The following is a 21,376-nucleotide window of genomic DNA, read 5'->3' on the forward strand; positions in this document are numbered from 1 at the left end:
CTAAAGCTGGCTATATAAAATACTACTAATAACAATTGATATGTGGTGGTCGAAATATGAAAAAATGCAGGATTTTCGTAAATTTACCAGCTAACTTGCTTCGGACCGCTTAATCTGCAATTCATTGTTGCTAGCTCTACTAACTAGGCTAATAAGAGCTATATAGAAGACTTGTATGCCAACGAACACCAATAACTAGAACTAATTTGACAGACTATAAGGCAACTGACTTCTGGTTATGATACACGTGCTCTCTAGCTAGCTTCAGTAAAAGTGTTGCTTATGTTAGATACTAGACCTACAGTCTAGCTCTAACTGCGTTTCGAATCAAGCTATAATCTTACGATAAACTTTATCTAAAGCTAGCTATATGAAATACTACTAATAGCAATTGATATGTGGTGGTAAAAATATGAAAAAATGAAGGATTTTCATCAATTTACCAGCTAACTTGCTTCGGAGACACTGAAAATGAATGGGGTTGAACGGTGGAAAATGCAATGTTTGGAACTACAGGTCGCATGTGACACGCTTTACTTCCGCATTCCTCGATAACAATGGGAGTCTATGGAAGTGTCGCAACCATAGACATATATACATAGACGCCCCATTGTCTGCGTCAGAACGTTGCTGCGACGTGCCAACTCGCCGCCATCTTGGGGAGGTAATGACTCGCCTGTAAACAAACGCAAGTGAACGGTGGAGCTGCGGCTTTTCTGGTTAAAAAGCACTTTAGCGTTTACATTTCTTAACCGATTCCGTTGAGTCGTTTATATATTCAAGGGTTTATGATCTACGTGGAGTACCAAAAAAAGTTTTGTCTCCATGTTACTTAGAATCTCGATAGTTAGATATTTTCCTGCAGTAGTGAATATTGTACGATTACGGCTCAGAACAAGATGAACTAGAATCAGAGTGTAAGTAGCTAGTGCTAATGTGAATCGCGTATGGTTATGTATAAAACAATTCTGGTGTCTTGAATTGGACAATAAAGTTAACGTTAGCTAGCGTTAGCTAACTTCAACTTTGTCTTTGGACCAGTTTATCATCGGAGGTAAGGAGAGAATGTAAATTTTCTGCACAATGCCATACAACTTTATCATTTACTACTAATACCTTTATTATCAACCACTTAAGTAATGCTAATTAATGTACACTACTTCGTTAGTGTAACTGATATTTATGCTCACCTAGAAGCAATATTGTCTGTACTATTTCAGTGAAGTGGAGGAGTTTGATAGGGGGATATCTAAACAATTGTGCACAAAAGGGAGACCATTCAACTAGTAAGTAGTGCTGTTACCGACTTCACAATCTGGGGTTTTAATATTGAAGGGCCAGGAAAAGTCAAATATCCATAATGTTTTTTTATAATTGTTTTTCTTGCTTCTGTCTCATTGAAGGATGAAGTTATATGGAGGTCGATATGGAGGTCTAGATGGAGTGATATGGAGGGGTGATTGTCATTGTGACAATTGTTCAAAATAAACAATGTATATCTTGAATCTGCCCTGAGAGTCAACCTTGTGTCTTGCCTCTCTAACATTACACATTTGTGGTTGAAATTGAGTGACTGCAAAAGCCATAGTAAATAGAATAGAATATAACTTAACTTTTCCAGAACTTTGTGGTGTCAGACACATACAAAATGTAGCATGCACACAGGCATGTGCAGTATTTACAGGTTCACTTTGAAATACTGAAAATAAATCTAAACTATCGAAATAGTGCTTCTTTAACTACTAATAATTGACCATCATTGAGAAAAAAATGGAACAAAATCTGCAAATAGCCTACAAATCAAATCGTGCTTTTCTATATTTTGTTTCAAATATGTTTATTGAGAAACATATCCTTTAGCAGTGACATTGACAATGATGTTTCCTTTTAATAAAACAGTAATTTCATAAACAAAAATAGAGTAGACAAATGTAAACAAACATCAAACACCTGCGTTCTATATTTTTATAACAAGTCAAATATACACATTCAAATATATTATCTTAATTTAAAGCAGCAATGCAGAGTTCTGTTCCGAAACTCGTAGGCTAACTACCTAAAAGGCATGCAAAAACCTCGCAAACACCACCATCAGCCCAGCTGAAACTGATAGAAGCTTGTTAACACACTAACTGGTGTCTTTTGGCAGTTTAGCTAGCAATGGCATGCATGTGAAAGCTTTTCTGATCCATTAGATTATATATAGAAGGATATGGAAGAATCCAAGCTTGGATCTTCCTGAACTGGCTAGAACCCTTGGAACAGGACACTTGCCAAGTTTTTTTCGTGAGTTGCCACTCTGTAATTTCAGAGTGCAGAGTTTGGCAATGTGGTGCAGCCTGAGTTTGTGGAATACAGACACAACTAAAGATAATAGTGAAAAGTGATGATTGTCTATCCCAAATTGTGTTTCCTCAATGTGCTCCTTGAGAAGAAACACATCATCTGAGCCAATTTCTGCTCGGACAAACTTCTGTATTACAGAAACACTGACAGCTTTCCCCGATGATGCCTGTCGAATATACCACTCTGCTGACCTGATCACCTTCACTGTTCCTTCTGAAGGAATCATCAGCCCTCCTCTGTTTTTTAGGGTGAGCAAATGGTAGCTCTGATCGAATGATGCACATGCAGCATCTGTCACCAGGCTAGCACGGCATACACCACATGACAGCTTCCTCAGTATCTGACGAACCACAAACCCCGATATGTAGACTAATGCGTTTTCCACAAGGCCACCAAAGCGGGTTGGTAGGTAGCTGTGGTCAGAGATAAGTGCTGAGACGTTCAAGAAGGGCAATGGAAGCTCTTCAGTTTCAGAGGCAGAGGACATCTCAACAGCCGATAGGGACACGGTGTCATCCTGTGCTGCCACGTTGCCCGAAGTGCTCGGAGAGACACCGCATCGGACCATGAGACGGCGGAAGATGCCATTAGGTAGAGGTTCAGGCTCTTGCAGACAACAGTCCACTGACAGGCTCTCTTCAGCCTTCCTTGAGGCTTGTGTTGTCCTGGTTGCCACTTGCTGAAATGGAAGGAAAAATACTTAAAAACAACTTGAACAGGTTTAAGTATCTCACAGTATACATTACATCTTTGATTCCTAAACATAAAAAAAAAAAAAAAACATTTTCACTAAAGCGTAACATTGACTTGCTCTCAAATCCTTACAGCCTAGTGATAGACCTACTCTTTGGAAAATGAAGACTGTTGGCTTAGCCCCATCTCTAATCCTGACAATCTGACCTGTCCTGTCAATGTCCTCCTGCTTAAAGTGCTCACTGCAGAGCACGGAGTAGTCACTGGCTGAAAAATGTTCCCTTCTAACAGCAAATTCCCACTGCCTCCTCAACTCCTTCTCTTTGGGAAACCTTCAAAGTGTGAAAAATGTTAGCTACAGTAGCCAGCTAACTACAGTCATATTCATAATATCAGTCGCCCAGCCGAAACGCACAGCAGGGATTCAAGTTCCCGTTGCAAACCATATATGCTATATAATTAACGACATCCAAGTAACAGTAGATATATGTATGTATATATATATATATATAGCCTATATTTTTTGTTAGGCCAATATTGTCTTCTTTTGACAAATGTTAGAATAACGTAACGTTAGGCTTGGCTCCCCATGTCTATTAGCTAATAGTCTGACTGGTAGCCAACTAACTGTCAGTTAGCTCTCAACATCGATCATGTTATAATGGTAGCAAAAATGTAACTCTACAGAGTAACGGTTTTGTCAGTGAGTTGAGTTTGTTTGTCTTTCTTTTTAAATTACCGGTCTCGCGAAATGACAGTTAAAGTTCAGATTCATAAAATGACATGAGAACACATCAAGAAGTGCACGAACCATAACTGAAACACTGTAGAACCATGAAATACCAACTTATTGCCATGTATCTTTTCCCGAAACTCCCATCCAGACACATTGTAACAAAAACAATATTACCTTCCCAAGATGGCGGCGAGTTGACACGCAAGCCAAGGACCCATGGGCGTCTATGTATATATGTCTATGGTCGCAACTCTCTTTTTCTATGGCTCTGGTTTCTACGTTTATTTGAGGTAGTGTGAGCCGCCCGCCTCTTACTCCCGAAAAGTAGGTGGCAGTGATGCACCTCTTAAACGTTCGTTGCAATATGCCATAACACGGAAAGAAGAAGAAAGAAACTACGTCGATGCCAGCTGCAAAAAAAGAAGACGAAAGGACTCAAACCACATTAGGCTACGTCTTTCCAAGGAAACTCACATTTTCTCAAAAATGGCGGACAGACTAACACAACTTCAAGATGCAGTAAATTCGGTACAGATGTTTGTTTTACACATGGTGTTTTCATGGTGTTCAGTCAATTGTTGTTGGGTATTCATCTAATGCATTAGTTAGCTAGCTAAATGCGTTGGTAATGATTGTGTTTTTAGCTAGATAAATAGAGCTTCGTAAAAGCAAACTTAATGTGCAGATTAGCTAAAGTACAGTACAGTAGCATCAACACTGTGGCAAGTACCATCAGACACAGGGCAGTACTCGCGCCGGGTAGTAGGTTAGTAAAGTACTACACCATTCTGCTACCGAAAGGTCAAGGCTAGCCAGTCCATATATTTTTCATAGCACTTGAGATGTTCCATGCCCTCACAAAATTCGTCAAAAGTACGGCCAAATAGACACATTTCACGTAAAAGCCATTAGACTACTACTGTAATATAGTGTTTTACATTTTGCTACTGTGGATCATGATGTTTTGGCAGCTCATTTAAAAGCAGTGTCGTGTTTCATTTTCACAATTTCTAATAAGCAAACTTGCATGTAGCTATACACAGTTGCACAAATGTGGAATGTTTAAACGACTTTGTTTTCAAGTGTAGTGATAATATTTGTAGAGCTAGCGGTAATACAAAGTTCGGAAGATCATTAGGTTTATGATTTACCGCAGCTTTGCCCGCTGCGCGTAGTCCATGACCAAAACATTTCTTGTGCTAATGCCAGGAATCTGTCTGTGTATGTTTAGGCCTATTTGTGTATCTGTTTGAATGGGTTTCATGGTTCTCAAGTTTTATCAAAAGTTTGGCGTGAGATTAGCACACCTCTCAATGTTGTGGTAAAAAAAAAATCGGTCCGACTTCTCATTCAAGTTCATATTTTGCAGGTGCAGTGCCTTGATTGACGTTGTTTGGATAAGCATTTTGACATTTTCAACAAATAATTTCCTGCCAGTTTTGCTCTCAAATCTTGGCCATCTTGAGTTGACTTACCTGCACTAAGCTAGCTGTCGCGAGACAAAATGATATGGATATAGCAAGCCGAACCAGGAATTATTTATGTCAGTGTGTTCCAGAAAATCCAAGATAGTTTTACTGATGAAATACTGGCGAACTAACAAAAAGAATACTTTCAGTATAGATCAGTGAATTTTGTTACTTAAATTAATGTGTTGACTGACATCAAAACTAAACTCAACACCAAATCAACTACGACATAATCACTAGCGCGCGTCATGGACATGGGCACTATTCCTACCACTTTAGCCTCTTTGGTCGATTTATTAGGGCATGGATATTCCATAGACCAGTGGTTCTTAACCCTGGTCCTCAAGTACCCCTTGTCCTGCATGTTTTAGATGTTTCCCTGCTCCAACACACCTGATTCACCGTACGTCACTGTTAATAGAAGATCCTGTGGAGCTTGGTGCACGGATAGTGAGAGGTGCGCTCAGAAGAGCCAGAACATTTAGAGACCGACAAAACCCTTATGCATTCCCTGCTGAGTATCTTTATGAAAGATACAGATTCTCAGCTGAGGGAATTACGTATCTTTGCCAGCTTCTTGAGCCGTATGTTTGCAATGCAACTTTTTTTCTACATTTTGGTTTGGCAAATCATTATTCGTCAGTAAGCTGTAAGCTCAAAAGCACAACGAAAAAGTTTAGTGTCATTCATTCATACACTGTCATGTATACCTTTTGCCTTCTTCTCATATTCCAGTTTTTCTATCTCTTCAGCCTTGTTTTTTTATTTTTATTAAAAGCCTCTTATACTCTATTGAGCCTCTTATACTCTATATCGAGCTCCAGGGTTCTTTTATACAGGGCTCGCACATCTGCTCCAACCTGAAACAAAAAAAGAATATATCCCTTTGCAAGGCACACTTGGAGAAAGTTGAAGGTGTCCATTTGACTACTGTGTTTCAAGCTTCATTGCTTATACCTCATGTCTTTGTCTTGGCCTTGAAGTGGAGGCCCTAGGCTCAGGGGGAGGAAGAAGTTCCTCATCCTGCTGAGTTTAACACCATAGCAATTTAATCAATTGAGTCATATTTGAAATGAGCACTTTAATGACTTGTCTTACAGACCACCACCATTAGCAAGTCATTACAGACACTTCAATCACAGCCACACGTTCACACACTCTCACCATCTGTGTTGCAAGTGGTAATAAAAAAAAAGTGTACCCCCAAAATGCTTTCTGAGCAGGCAGACACAGTTTCCTGATCATCTAGGACCTCCACTTGAGAAAGTAAATGGCATATTTGATCAATATTCAGCAACCACATATGGCATACATACTGGCATATGACTATTAGTTTCACTGTTACCTCTGTATGGCACAGTGGGACGACAGTGGGTGGTGGCAGCAACACCACTTTATTTCCTGTCACTGCAGAGAACAGTAATACATTTCACTCCTACAATATTCATAAATAATTGTTGAATGAACATGGTCACATAGATTACTTGAAACATACATATGCCTGGGTTTCCAAGCTGCTGCCACTAGGGTCTGGAGATATGCCCCCTTCCACTCCTTCCATCATGGGGCGACCCTGATAGCTGGAGAGGGCCAGCTCCTCAGCAGGAGTGAAGTCCTCTGGAAGAGGGCCCCCTCCAGTTTTCTTTCCCTAATATTTCTTCCTGTTGGCTGCAAGCAATTTCATTGTTCTATAGGCCATTTGTATACCAATATCCTACAAAAGGGACTGACTCAGGTAATTCAGCCTTGTTCTTGTTGGCTTTAAAATATGTGCAAGTATTGCCTACTGCTACTTACCTTACTGCTAATTTTCTATTTATTTTTTATTTGCTCCCACGATCGTTTGCCAGTGCCAGGGTCGCAACTAAAATAATACAGCAACAAAAGTTTAACGTTATGGAATGCACAAGTGTAATTATGGTCACATCTTGTGCCTGGGGCAGTGATATCAGTGATATGTCATGTAGCTTACGCATTTACAGCGTCTGCTATTTTCTGCCAGCTTGGCAGCAGCGACTTTATTGATTTTTGCCTGTATTATATGTCTGTATTCCTGATATGTTTGTATTACAATATTTCACGCAGGAGGAGTAGACAAAGTTTGTAAGATTATTGTCTGCTCCTCCTGCGTGAAATATGCGGCTCTTGTTTTGTCCATGTTTGCGATTGGACATACGGTGCAAACATCGCCCCTTTATGTGAACACGCACGTCTCTAGATTGGAAAGATCTGGGTTGAGTTAGAGAGTTGATAACCGCCATCGTGATACCGCTTATCGTGATTGCGATTGTTAGGCTTCGCGTAGCGGGGTAACAAAGTAATCCAGAGAATGTTGATCTTGATTCGTAGTACAGACCCCTAGTCCTCAGGGACCCCCTGCCTTGCATGTTTTATATGTTTTCCTCTTCCAACACACCTGAATCATATGAATGGGTCATTTATCAGGAGCCATTTTATGCCACTGATTACATAATGACCCCCCCCAAGGCGAGTTTTAACGGCTGTTCGCGCGTCTGTCGCTTCACTCCATCATCCCTTATTGTTTACAACGTTAACAGGGCTACTTGGTTGCTGTTGCCTTTTCAGCTTGAGATATACACGTGTGGCATGAGAGCGTGTGAAATGTTTGAAATGCGTGTGTCTCACGGCCAATGTGTGAGAGTTGGCAGCCCTGTGTTTGTCAAGTTTGCAACATATTTGTAAATGCTGGTTTTTCGACCGTGTTTAATGGCTGCATCTCTCTGGCTATATAGCGAATTACGCTATCTGTGAGTGTGCGCCATTTCGCGCTGTCACGTTTATATTTGCACTGTCGGGAAAAGGCATCTGTAACAGAACTGTATGGAAGACCCCTTTCCAGCTCCAACTGCAGTTGTTCACAGGTTGAAAAACTGGATGGGATAGTTATGTATTGCTAGGTGAGATGTTGGGTTAGTTGCCTATTTTCGTTTCCACTGTTTTTAAACAAATTCGACATACCGGCTCGTTCACGTTAATTGGCTCTCATCTCATTTGGTTTAAAGACAAAATGTTCCCACACCGGAGCTGAAGATGAAAACCACTTTGAAACCAAGTCATTTTTACTTGTTCTTCCTAACTAGCTGTAGATGTCACTAAACGGAACACTATATAACAGTGAGTTCACGCCTTCTCTTCGTGTGGGGGTGTGTGTGTGGACACTAGTCCCGCCTACGCTTTCGACACAGAAAGCAGACAAGATGACTGAGGCAGCGGGATCGACTAAAATGTTGGTGACATTCGTTTTTATGTAAAAATTAATATAATAATTTGTTATTATAAAATTGATCAGTTGCAATATATCCCGGCACCAAACATTATTGCGCTCATTTCCATATACCGTGCGATAAGTCAATATATTGACTATCGGGACAGGCCTAACCGTAGTTCCAGTGGGTAGTTTATGTTAAAACAGTAGAAAATTCCGAAGAACAGGCAGAGGGCAGACATGAAGGAAGTGATGTGGTTGTTTACAATCTCTTGGTTGATGCTCAAGATTAATGTCCTAGCAGCAAAGCAGGAAGACCCGGAAAATATTAAGAATACAAACAAAACCAACATATAAATAAACTTTAATAACAAGGGCCTTAATGCAATGCTGCTTATTCAACAAAGGCATACAGATTTGATTAAAAACGTGCTACCGCATTGAATTCTGCTATTGGTTGACCATCGTACAAGGCGAAGTAATGGTCAGTATCTTTATATGGGCTTCAACATAACCTGGAACCAAGTTAGCCAATAGTATAATTGGATTTCAGTACACCAGGACATTTAGCTAGAAGGTTTAGTTACACTTTCAGTGTTTCTTTCTTCTCCATCTGGACCTCTTGTTTCCTCAATTAAATGGAACAGCTTCTCGCCAAAACGAGCCAGCAAAAGAAGTATCATCTGTGTGATGTCTTCGGAGCAAACATTGACCTATCATTTTTCATTCTGAAACTTGAGAACAGCATCCAGGACTTGTTTGCGTTTTGGTGCATCAACATTTTTGAGGAAGTTTAAGAGGCGTCTACCCTTTTTGTCCACATTGGCAATGAAGGACTCCATTAGACTCAAAACCAAGTTTTGAAAGTGTTCTGCCATACCAGCTTCCTTGAACAAAAAGGGTGAGGTTCTGGATGCTTGTCCCCTTGTTGATGTCCTTACGCTGCGTGTATTAGGTGGACTGTACAAATGTTTTCACGTCATCTGTATTGTGGTTCACCTCTTCAAACATCTTCTTAATCTTTTCTTTTTCTTGCTGAATTTCTACAGTCTCGGTTAGTGCAGGGCTCCAGACTAACTTTTTTTTACTATGAGTACAGTAGCCCAGACTGAATTTTAGGAGCGCAAGCAGAAAATTTAGGGGTACACCTTAAATCGACCTGCAATGCGATTATGAACCCTTTAAGGAGTAGCATCGCATCGTTGTGATCGTTCGAAAGCGGGCCCCACAGCATAGCGTTGCACTTGTGATTTTGAACATTCCAACTGACTATTTTTCGATAAACAAAAACTATATGACAAAAGCTATAGTATGGCTTCAAAATGTACAATGAGGAAGCTAACAAGTAACCCTTGCAGGTAGTAGCATTGCTATGCGTATTATGCTAGGTTGCTAGGTAACGGAAGCTAACTAAAGCTGGCTAGCTTCCGTTTCGGAAAAATAACTCACTGGTGGGAGCATCGGAAATATTTAGAACTCACGCATCTAAGAGTTAATGTAACTAGAGAGGGTACCATTTCTGGGGTAATTGTGGGGTATGCTTGCGTCGGTTGCAGATGGGTCCGTTTTTTTTTACTGAAAGTTTACGTACTGTACATCTTTTTTCGTCGTGGACTAGGTCTTGTCTTTCCAAAGCGAGCACCAACTCTTCAGGGAGCTTCTGCCATGGTATCTGGAAATTGTCCACCCAGTTTGGCACAAAAGTGGAATAGCCTCCCTGGGGCGATGAGGTGGTTGCGGATGATGCTGGTGAAGGTTGCGAGGAAATGACAGACACTGGAGAGGGACACGCCAAGGTTGGAGGTGGAGTAGATGAGTCTGCAACCAAAGAACAAAGGAGCTTTAAAAACATTAAACCCTAAATAATGTTATGCTGCTCTCTTAAAATTGTAATACATTGTTAAAAGACCAGATGGCTTTTGTTTTGGTGTGATGGCATTTTTGAAATGTTATGAAATGGTTATTCATAACACTTACTGTTCTGGGCCCAGGCAGCGACAAGTCTTCTGGCTTGCAATGGCTTCAACACTGGTAGCAAGTGTCCTTCTGTAATGAGCTGGAGATCATCTGTGGTCTCTGCACCGAATGCCTTCAAAGTAGGGCTGGGCGATGTATAAAAATAAAAAAAAATGTATATCTCGATATTGTCAATTTTTACGATATTCAATATATATCTCAATATGTTTTCATTTGCATTTAAATTTACATTTAGTCGTTCAGCAGACGTTCTTATCCAGAGCGACTTACAGTAAGTACAGGGACATTCTTCCCAAGGTGAGTAGGGTGAAATGCCTTGCCCAAGGACACAATGTCATTTGGCACAGCCAGGAATCGAACCGGCAAACTTCTGATTAATAGCCCGACTAAATAATAAAAAACAAGTTAGATGGAACAGCTATTGTTACAAAGTAGTACAAAATGTCAAGTGAAAATTTAAGCAGTTGCCATAACATGGTACTTGCAACTTGACAAAATGGACATCAAATGGAACAATTCATGCAGAGGTCCTTATGTGACAGGACAAAAAGAGAGTGCCTGTGCACTCTCTTTGCACAGTGCCTGTGCCTGGCTGTGCAATTTTCAGTTTCAGTTTTCAGTCAACTGGGTCAGTGAGTCCTCCAGCCTTGCATTTTAAAGATGGATGGAGTGTGTGAACATTTTACTCAGAGCTTTACAGTGAAAAAGGTAGAGGCAGTCTTACAATTCTTGGCTTCACTGAAATAAATACAAACCTGCCTGCAGATGTGCAGTATAATGGGATAACATACAAGAAGGCCCAATTTGTTGTCAGTAGGAATGATGACTTGGTGGAGTTGGTGAACTCATCCTCATTTTAGTGAAAGTTTTTTTCCACACTACCACATGTACTCAAAAAATAATAATTAAAGTGGAAGATTGCAATGCCTACACATTAATAAACTGATTGACGTGTGGCCGTTACAGTCTTACATGAAACGGTGTCTGTGTGAACACAGAGAAGCCAGACGGTGATCTTGAAACACAAGAAAGAATTTTTCATTTATTTTTATATTCGATATTCACAATATTTTCACATTGTACATCGTTGTCAAAATGTATTGAGATATTATCACTAATATTCGATATTTAGCCCAGCCCTACTTCAAAGCCCTACTGCAGGAAGATCTGGATAAACTGATGTAATGGCACTGCTTATCTTCTGTGTCTTTGATACGGCCATATCTATCAAATAACCAAACCACTGTGCTTTAATGGTACTATTTGGTGTCCATTTTTCATGTAAGACTGTAACGGCCACACGTCAATCAGTTTATTAATGTGTAGGCATTGCAATCTTCCACTTTCATTTTTTACTGAGTACATGTGGTAGTGTGGAAAATAATTTGATCTGTGATGCGTCCTCTAAAGACCCGGCAATTCAATCAATTTCCCGGCACATTTACAATGTAATGCAATGCAGATGTGCACACCGCCCCCTACCGAACAAGATGGGTAGCTCGGTCAGCAGGGAGCTGAAGAAGAATTCGTTTTTGAATTATGGGCAGTACTTTGCGGGCAGACCACGAAAACGAAAATTGTCCGGTCTCTTTTCTTATTTGATTTATTATTATATTTAAGAAAATGCAAATAGAATGATTACTAATTTTATTTGAGTCCAATAATGCAGCCACATTCTTAAAATGAAAAAGCATTTCTGCAAATGCATTATAATTTTCAAATTTTACATTTCCAATTGAATTTTGGTATCTATTTGCTGGGGCATGTTTTGAAAATTAAATCTCAAATGTCTTTCATTTTAAATAAGTGAAAGATTGAGCACTCTTGAAGAAGAAAATTAAAATGCAAATAGGATGATTGATTACTAATTTCATTTGAGTCAAATAATGCAGCCACGTTCTTAAAATGAAAAAGCATTTCTGCAAATGCATTTTGGTCACGATTTGCTTCCATAGCATCGTACCAGCTGAGTAACAGAATGCAACCGTCTGTGATCTGACGTAGATGGTTCGCTGTGACATAGACCGGTCGGGTTTTGGCTCCGCCTATACAAAACCTAAGCCGAAAACGGAAGAGAAACTGTTCAAAGGTCTAACTCCACATTTCAGTGCGACAAAGTTTTCGTGCTTTTCACATGCTTTCAGGAACTTATTTCACACATATATATAATGTACTGAGAACTAAATCATGCAATTTGCTTTACAGGATCTTCAATACGCCTGTTCAAAATAGAGTATGTGAACCTTTTTGTTTTTCTTAACGAAATACTTCAGGTAAAGTGCAACATTATAAGAGAGGACACCTTCAAATATGTCATGTCCAAGGAATGGGGGCAAACCAGGCTGACAAAAATTAAAGTGTTTCAAAGAATTAAACACTGATATGAACTTTATTCCTTGAACGACTGGAAAATCTTCAGTCTGTAAGCGGTCAACAGCAGAGCTTTAATTTTCAGTGGTACGCTCAGTCCACATGAAGTTGGGTCAGAACCCTGAAATTGAGTTCGAGAAATTAGGCAGCATCTGCAGAAATATTCTGAGGAACAGAAATGTTCAATAAATGATGGAATGTGAGCCCAGGTAGTCTCCAGCAATACAGAACAGAGTTCCTTTAACAACAGTTTCATCTGCTTTTGCTATCCAATTCTCCTCCAGTACTTTCAAGTAGGATGACCAGATTTGAGTTTGTAAAAAAGGGTCGAAGGCTGGTGGAAGGCTGGTCGTATATTGCATGCCGCACTATCTGATCAAAATGACAGTTCTCTCTACAGTCAGAGCAGAGAAGGTGGAACGTAAGGGAGATACCCTTTCCAAAATTGTAAGGGCGTAATAGTTTGTGAAAGACCCAGAGAAACACAAATATCCGACGAGGCAAAATCCCGGACAATTTTGGAATCCCTGCCGGACGCATTTTTTAGGTCTCGAAAAGAGGACATGTCTGGGTAAAAGGAGGACTTCTGGTCACCCTATTTCAAGTCAACCAGTAACTCAGAGAGAACCTTGGCAATTTTTTTAATCGTCTGTTTAGTACGGCTTCCAAATGTACTAATGAGGAGGCTAAACAGTAACACCAGCATGGCAGTAGCATTGCTACGAGTATTATGCTAGGTAAGTTAGCCCAGAAGCTAACAAAAGTTAGCTAGCTCCGGTTTCGGAAAAATAACTCATGCGGTGGGGACTGTCGGAAATATTTAGAACTCACTAGGGTGACCAGACGTCCGGATTTCGTCCGCACAGTCCGGTTTTCCAGCCCTTTGTCCGGACCACTGTTGCGTGTCCTCCTTTTCACCCTTTTGTCCTCCTTTTTGACCCTTCCTACCCACCGTTGCAATTTACCACTCGCGTAGGCTTTTAGATGCCAAAAAGAAAGACCTCCTTCAAACCTACGTGGAGTTCAGAACTCCACTTTGCCCACTAAGAGCAGCAAAGATCAATATCGTGCCTACTGTAAGCTCAGTCACATTGATATAGACGTGAGTAGTAGGACTAGGGGGAAAGGGGCTTTAGAGCGTCTAAGGGTTGATTGTTACATATGGTTATTAGATTAAACAGTGATGTGTTTTTTTTTTTTTTTTTTACAAAACCAACTTGCAAAAATGACACTTGGCCATTTTTATGTATAACGTTCACAAATGTATCATAATAATAATGTATTTTTTCCAGAAAACAGACGCAAAGATTATTGTTTTGGCGGGTATATCTATTTACGGTGTTTCACTGTTACATAAATTGTATTCAACCTATTTGGAGTTTACGGCCTTTTACTGTCATGTTTGACAGTGTATCACCGTAAAATCTACAGACATTTTTTACAGTGTACGATGTGTTGCCCAATCACGTGTTACAACCCTCTACAATGCGAGTTAAACACTCACATATGCGACCAAATGTCACGCTAGGTGAAAAGGTTGGCCCTTTCCATCAAATATGGGAAACCAAATTCCCATGGTTCCTGCCTTAATATCTTCGCCATCCAATCACCGATTTTATTTCTGAAAACTGCCAGATACTCATGACAACATAAGCTAAAAGCACATATAGTTGGCTAAGGGGTTACAGGGCGTGAATAATAAATGTATTGTCATCATCCATTTTTTGCCGAAGCGGAGCCAGGGAACATTCCATGGGAGATTTCATATAGTGTTAGAAATTGAAAACGATATTTCAAGTAAAGAGAAGTTTCTTAATTTGTTGTGGATATTGTCGATTAAAAGTCTAAACTTTTTAGTTGCGAAGCATTTGTTTGTAGGAGTGACGCAAATCTTTTCAGAAAAAAGTTATGACTGACAGAAGTACTGTATTAATCTCGTTCTTTGGCAGATTTCTGTGAAATAAACATTAGCTAGCTAAATTATGTACCCTTTAAGCTAAATATCTATACCTTGTTTGGCCAATTTAGTCAATTTTGGAGGTGTATAGCCAGCTAGTGCTAGTCTAGCTAGTCTTTTTTTTCTGGTTTTCCATTAATCACTAGAATGGTCATAACTTTTAAACAAAACACTATAATCTGTCTGCTGTTCTACATCAGTATGTTCTACAGTAGGCATATGACCCATCAGCACTGGAGAGGTGTAAGGTGGCAAGAGAAAGCCATTTGCCAAGAAATGGTAGATTGAACCCATATGTAACCATACATAATAATTCAGACAGATATAGTATGTGTGTGTGTGCCCCTCCCCCCAGTTGCATTGTTCATGCATTCCATGCAAGAAAATCTCCTGAGTAGTAAAAGACAAAATGTACTAGCCAATGGCGACTCGAGCTTCATTGTGTCTGTAGAGCGATGTTATTTAAATCACTTTACAAAACTCAAACAGAGTGAAAGTTAAAATGCATGTTAGGAGAGAGACAGCGAGAGAAGCAAAAGCTGAAGAAAAGTTATAACGTCTCCAAAGTCAGGAAAGTAGATACAGAAAATCGAGCTTTAAATAAGAGAAGTGGACAGATAAATGCCTTTATCCTTCCCACAGCGAGTGTCAGTACTTTGTTTATTAGCTAGAGGGCCTACATATTCAACAATGATGGCCCAAATCAGATCGCACGTTAGACACAGGGCTCTCAAGTCTCACGCATTCACATCTATCAAACAACTATTTCTCACGCAACACCTTGTATTTCTCATGCCGAGAAGTAAGGGATAACTTGTCCCGCTATATAAAATTAATGGAAGACGCACAGGCATGCGTAGGGAAGTTTTCTTCCCGAGTTGATAGCTGTCTCGAGTTATACAGAGTTAAATGCCACCTACCAGACAATCAGAAACATCAGCCCCCCCGCACACACACTTCCACCTGCGCTCTCTTTTGGGGGAGAACATGTTAGTCAATGGACCTCTTAGAATTGTAATTGTGCACCCCTGGTCTATCGGTAGATTCAAGCCAAATGCATTGTATAAACGTGATTATAGTTCAATAACTCAATTTAAGGTAGATTTTCAACTTTTGAACATTTGACAATAAAAATATTGATTTTATTGACATTTGTCCGTTTATATGAATTGTGTAATTTAATTGGTATCAGTATTCTGGTATTTTGACATTCCTAATTTACCTTGCAAACCTTTACCTGACCTTGTGTACTCATCTCACCATTTCTGTATTGTCTAGCTTGCTGATCAGTTCTGTAACGCGATAGGGGTGCTACAACAGTGTGCACCCCCAGCATCTTTCAACAACATACAGACAGCACTCAACAAAGATCAGCCTTCAAACCCCACTGAAGGTAGGATGAACTAAAATATTTCAGAATAATCCTTGGACTGTTTGCAGTTTGTCCCTTCCAGTGTTTCCCACAGATGTTGATTATATTTGTGATGGTAGGCAGGGGCGAAGTCAGATATTGTAAACATGAGGGGTTATCCCAAATGGTCCATGTACTTTGCGGCCAATGGATTTTCGTTTTGAAATAAGAAAACCAAAATCGTGAAACGAGCTGTTTCCCGACTACCATTTAGAAATAGGAAAACAAAAAACGGAAAACGACCCATTTTCTGTTTTGATAATAGAAAAAGGAAAACGAAAAAACAACCCGTTATCTGATTTTCTTTGATGTGCTTAAACATGGAAATTGGGAATTAAAATAGTGTGGAAATCTTCTTTCTCAATTTTGCCTAGATTTTTGTGTTGTGACCCGGAAGTTGCTCCCACGAGCTTGACAGTCACATATTCAGGATGTCAGCAGAGGGCGCATAGCAGAGCAGATGAACGATAAAATTGCTCGCAGAGCAATCGAGCCTCAATGCAAAATTGGATTACATTGGACTGAAGCATGGTTCCAGAGTCTCATCAGCCACCTCACAAAATAAAGAAGGTTCTACACCAAAGTTGAATATTTTTCTAAGAAAGTCAGCGACCGGATATATTTTATAAATTATTTTAAAGTGAGTCTCTGGGGAGATGGAACATTTAATGAATTTAATTTATTTACTTTTTTTTATGGACAATGCAACCATATTCGGAACCTGTGCACACAATCCTATTTCAAAGCATCACTAATATATGTATTACATTTACTGTCAAATAAAGTACAATCATTAATAAAAACATTTGGTAAAGTTGGTAAGGGTCTTATTCTTACATATAACAATGTGCTTTGAACTAACTGTAATATTGGTATTGCTTTACAGATCTTGTTGTATTCTCTATAAGTACAGTTTAAATTATATTTGTCGAAGAAAGCTTTATATTCCAAAAGGTTACCAGACATCTATAACATCATTCACAAACACAATGCCCTTTTCATACTAATCATATTTAAACAATTATTTCCTGTTGATTACAATGACTCTATTGTTCCATAAGGCTAACATTTTTCAAGATATACATTTTGTTGATAGGCTAGAAATTTTTAAGGTCGAATTCTTTGGGGGGCTCGAATGTGAGCAACCTGAATTTCCGAGTCTTGAATTTTTGGGTCAGATTTTTTTTTTTCATTGAAATATATATTCATATGTGAATTTGGTGTTGTTTAAATTTCAATATAAAGTATTCAATGCCTTTTTAAAATTCCAAACATTGTCATTGATTTGCTTCCATACAAATGGCAGCGCGCCCTCTGCTGACATCCTGAATATGTGGACCAGAGTGACTGTCAAGCTCGTGGGAGCAGCTTCCGGGTCACAACACAAAAATCTATGCAAAATTGAGAAAGAACATTTCCACACACTTTTACTTCCCAATTTCCATATTTAAGAAAATCAGATAACGGGTCGTTTTTTCGTTTTCTATTATCAAAACAAAAAAACGGAAAATGGGTAGTTTTTTTTTTCCATAGCCCTATTATATGTGAAGGCCTCCGGAGGGGGTCCATTTATGGAGATCTTTAAGCAGGCAGCCAAGTGTTCTCCATGAAGCTGGTTCTGGAAGTCTGTTTTCACCTGAGGATAAAGCAAAAATAAATACCACAAACTGCATTTATATAAAGAAAACACGTAATTATTTGTTTACTCTTCAAAGTGATGTTCTTACCCTGTTCTTTGTTGAGAAATCCTGTTCACAGTTTGGAAACAGGGAAAACAAATGCAATGCCTGCAAAGAGGCTCAGGCAGGGGTAGAGGCTCACCCACTCATCAGCATGAGTCTCGCCCACTCATCATCATGAGTCTGCAAGCAGACATGATCTCCTCCTGGTTTTTGTTCTTGAAACAACATCTGGTTTACCATGGCATTAGTGTGCTGTGTTTGTGTTGTTGTAAGAGCCAATTCAATGATTTGTGTCATTTATGGTAATTCATATAAATTGCCTGTTTTCTGTATTCTTAAAAATTACAGGTTTAAAGTGTAATTTGTATTTGTTTCTTCGGTATGTATAAGGTGTATATTCTTTTACTTATTTCATTTTTTTGTCCTATTAGATGTTTGATATGCTATGCGGCACGCCTACGCAGTTCTGCCTGGCTACGCCCGCTGCATGAAAGTTCGATCAGGCTGCTTGGTTAACTGAGGCAAGCAGCATGGGACAATAAATTATTTTTTACCGTTCAGAACACAAATACAGAAAATACACTTAAGTGATGTAAAGGCTTTTCTTTCTTTCTTTTGGCCTAATGTTTTTTCCATGCGTACAATCACATTCTCTTGCACCATACATAGGACCGAAGAAGACACATTTGGAATTTGCTCCTATAGTTGTGAACCATAGTTGATTGTAGTCAAAGCTTAATTAACCAACCTTGAATGCCTCAGTAAGGCCATGATTTTTGAACAAGGACCAATCCTGCAGAACCTGATTCTCATCTTTTAGGGCAAAATTTCTTGCTAAGAGTCTGCAGATGTGCAGTCCAGGTGTGTTTCCAGTCTTTAAAGAGGAAGGGGATTTCTTTTTAAAAACTTAGCACTAAGCATTTACCTCTTGCTGGAATCTGGCCCACTGATTTTTCTTGGTGGCGCTGGTGCTCCAAACTTTAAAAAGTTAGGAGCACCAGCAAATATGTAGGCACACCCAACAAATATTAAGGAGCACCACAACTACAATTTTTATGTTGTAGATTTATTTTGCGCGCTACTTAGCTCCTTGACAACAGAGCGCAGTGACGAGTGTCACTGGGCAACCCCTCCAAAACGACCTCCTGTCCCCCTAAAAGTATAACTATATTCAAAAAAAAAAAAAAAAAAACGGCCGCGCGAGAAAGCTGTATTCACACATACAGGCAATTCGCCTGTTGATCGTCTCCACAAAAGTTACATAAATTTGATACTAAAGTTTGCGGAACATTGCCCTTGTTTTTTTACACCTGATCGCCTGTCGATGAGTAGCCTACACTAGATCCACTGGCAGCGACTAAATTGGCAACAACTCGCCTATTCGCTCCTTGTGAGCGGCTCAGTGTTGTGCTGGGAATAGCATTTACTTTTCCTTGCATATACTGTGCTAGCTGTGTTATGCTAGCTAGTTTTGTTTTAACTGGCAACAAACTGACGTTGCTCGTCTATAAATGCCCTAATAAACGCATAGAATAGGGTTTGCTTCTCTTGCTATGCTACCTGTTTGCTCTGCCAGGCATCTCACACTGCCTTGCGGGATCTGTCACGTGACTTACACAATTTCGTTAGCATACACGACCAAACTAGCACAACAGCTGCCATGTCAGTCCCAAGTCCATAGTTTCTCTGATGGGAGGCCCTTCTTTATGCTCTTGACGGTTTCCACAACAGTGTCTGCTTTGCTTTCAGCAATAGGGACCTGGGGCCTCGTGTATAAAAGATTGCATAGGTTACATACCAGAAGATGGCGTACGCCCAAAACTTGAAAAGTATCTACGCACAGAAATATTCACATGTATAAAACCGGTCGTATGCCAGTTCCTGCGCACATTTCCTTTATAAATCACAATCAACGTGAGATTGACAACACGTGAATGAGCCACTGACCCTGCCTTGCCTCCTCCCAGAAATGACTATGCAGATGGCCTTTAAATGCGCCTCTGAGGTCATTTCTTTGTCTGAATTAAAATGGCTAAACACGCAAAAAAGAAAGATTTCACAGACTGAGATCGAGGTTCTAACAACAGAGGTGGAGGCGAGGAAATGTTTCCTTTTTAGCGGCCTGTCATCAGGTATTAGCAACAAAAGTCGGCGGAGTGGAAAACTGTCACACGGGCCGTAAATGCTGTTGGTTCTGAACTGGACCATGGCAGAAATTAAGAACGCATCCTGGATGAGCCAGAGTCAGGCTCACAGACAATTGCATTTTCCCATGCCAATCTTGTATAGTTGCACAGCACAGCGTGGTATATATTTCATCTGTGGTAAATAATCCATGCTGCGTGCAATATCAACCATATACAGGAGTGACATGCATTTCCTGAGTGATTTTGTCGTTCGTTTGACACCCTCAAGTTAGTAGAAGTTAAGTGGTGGCGGATTAAACAGTTAAAGGTGACATGACATGCTGTTTTTTGTTGCTTTTATATAGGCCTTAGTGGTCCCCTAATACTGTATCAGAAGTCTCTTTCCCGAAATTCAGCCTTGGTGCAGAATTACAGCCACTACTAGCAGTCCCACAAGGAGCTTTCCTCAGAATGCGCTGTTTTGGTGTCTGTAGCTTTAAATGCTAATGAGGAGCGGAGGGGCGGCACCATGCGCTAATGTTTACAATGGATGTATCGCAATGGCTGGAGCTTTCCTCAGAACGCGCTGTTTTGGTGTCTGTAGCTTTAAATGCTAATGAGGAGCGGAGGGGCGGCACCATGCGCTAATGTTTACAATGGATGTATCGCAATGGCTGTAGCCCCGTTGCTGTAAGATGCCTCGAATTTGCCCATTCTCATCTGATAACCCTGGTTTGCAGAGGTACACACTCAGTCATTTCAATGCGGGGAAAGGCGCATATCGCGCGCGCCATAACACCAACAGCAGAACGGTTATCCAAATAACAAAGAAGTGTACAACACTCACGTTACAGCATGTGTATTCACACACATACTTGATGCTATCTACCTTTACATTAGCGACAGTAACTCAGCTGTTAGCTGCAGAGCTAATGTTACAGCCACATTCTAAGGGTAGCAAGCTAGGTAACCATATACAGTAAAGCTACAAAATGATATAGCGTTAGTTAACTTACTTGTCCGAGGTTAGTAGCTGGACGAAGGAGAGTTAATACTGATCCAGAATTTAATTTCAGCAAGGCCAGTTTTGTATTAGCTCAAGTTGAGGAAACAGTCGTGGCTGAAGTGTTTGGCGCAGACATACAAAACAAATGCGCCTACAACAGAAGTTGTGTAGGCGCATTTCCAGAGAAAATTAAATTAAGACACTGGGTATTCAGAGGCTCGGAACTGTAAAAATATTTTTGTTCTTCCTTGTACATCCAAACTGAGCAAATGTAATGCTTCGTTCGTTTGCAAGCCATGATGTCTTTCGAGGATAAAAACACTTGCACGGTCGTAGCTCAGTTTCTTATGGGCGGGCCAGATTATCTGGGTGGGCAA

The 21,376-nt window shown here is 40.0% G+C and overlaps 1 protein-coding gene and 1 long non-coding RNA gene across 2 annotated transcripts in view; both read left to right on the top strand.

The window, feature by feature from the left end:
* The first annotated feature begins 636 nt into the window (after positions 1 to 636).
* On the top strand, positions 637 to 1,505 carry LOC134037801 (uncharacterized). Its single transcript, XR_009932583.1, has 3 exons — positions 637 to 1,054; positions 1,221 to 1,286; positions 1,404 to 1,505. It is a non-coding gene; the product is annotated as an uncharacterized LOC134037801 (long non-coding RNA).
* A 2,453-nt stretch (positions 1,506 to 3,958) lies between these two features.
* med21 (mediator complex subunit 21) overlaps positions 3,959 to 21,376 on the top strand; it is a 29,444-nt gene continuing 12,026 nt past the window's right edge. Inside the window, exons 1-3 of the mRNA XM_062483717.1 lie at positions 3,959 to 3,964; positions 4,070 to 4,303; positions 16,053 to 16,167. Of these exons, the coding sequence (XP_062339701.1) occupies positions 3,959 to 3,964; positions 4,070 to 4,303; positions 16,053 to 16,167 (355 nt within the window). The remainder of the gene's footprint in view (positions 3,965 to 4,069; positions 4,304 to 16,052; positions 16,168 to 21,376) is intronic.

Source organism: Osmerus eperlanus, chromosome 17, assembly GCF_963692335.1.
Source record: "Osmerus eperlanus chromosome 17, fOsmEpe2.1, whole genome shotgun sequence".
Lineage (NCBI taxonomy): Eukaryota > Metazoa > Chordata > Actinopteri > Osmeriformes > Osmeridae > Osmerus > Osmerus eperlanus.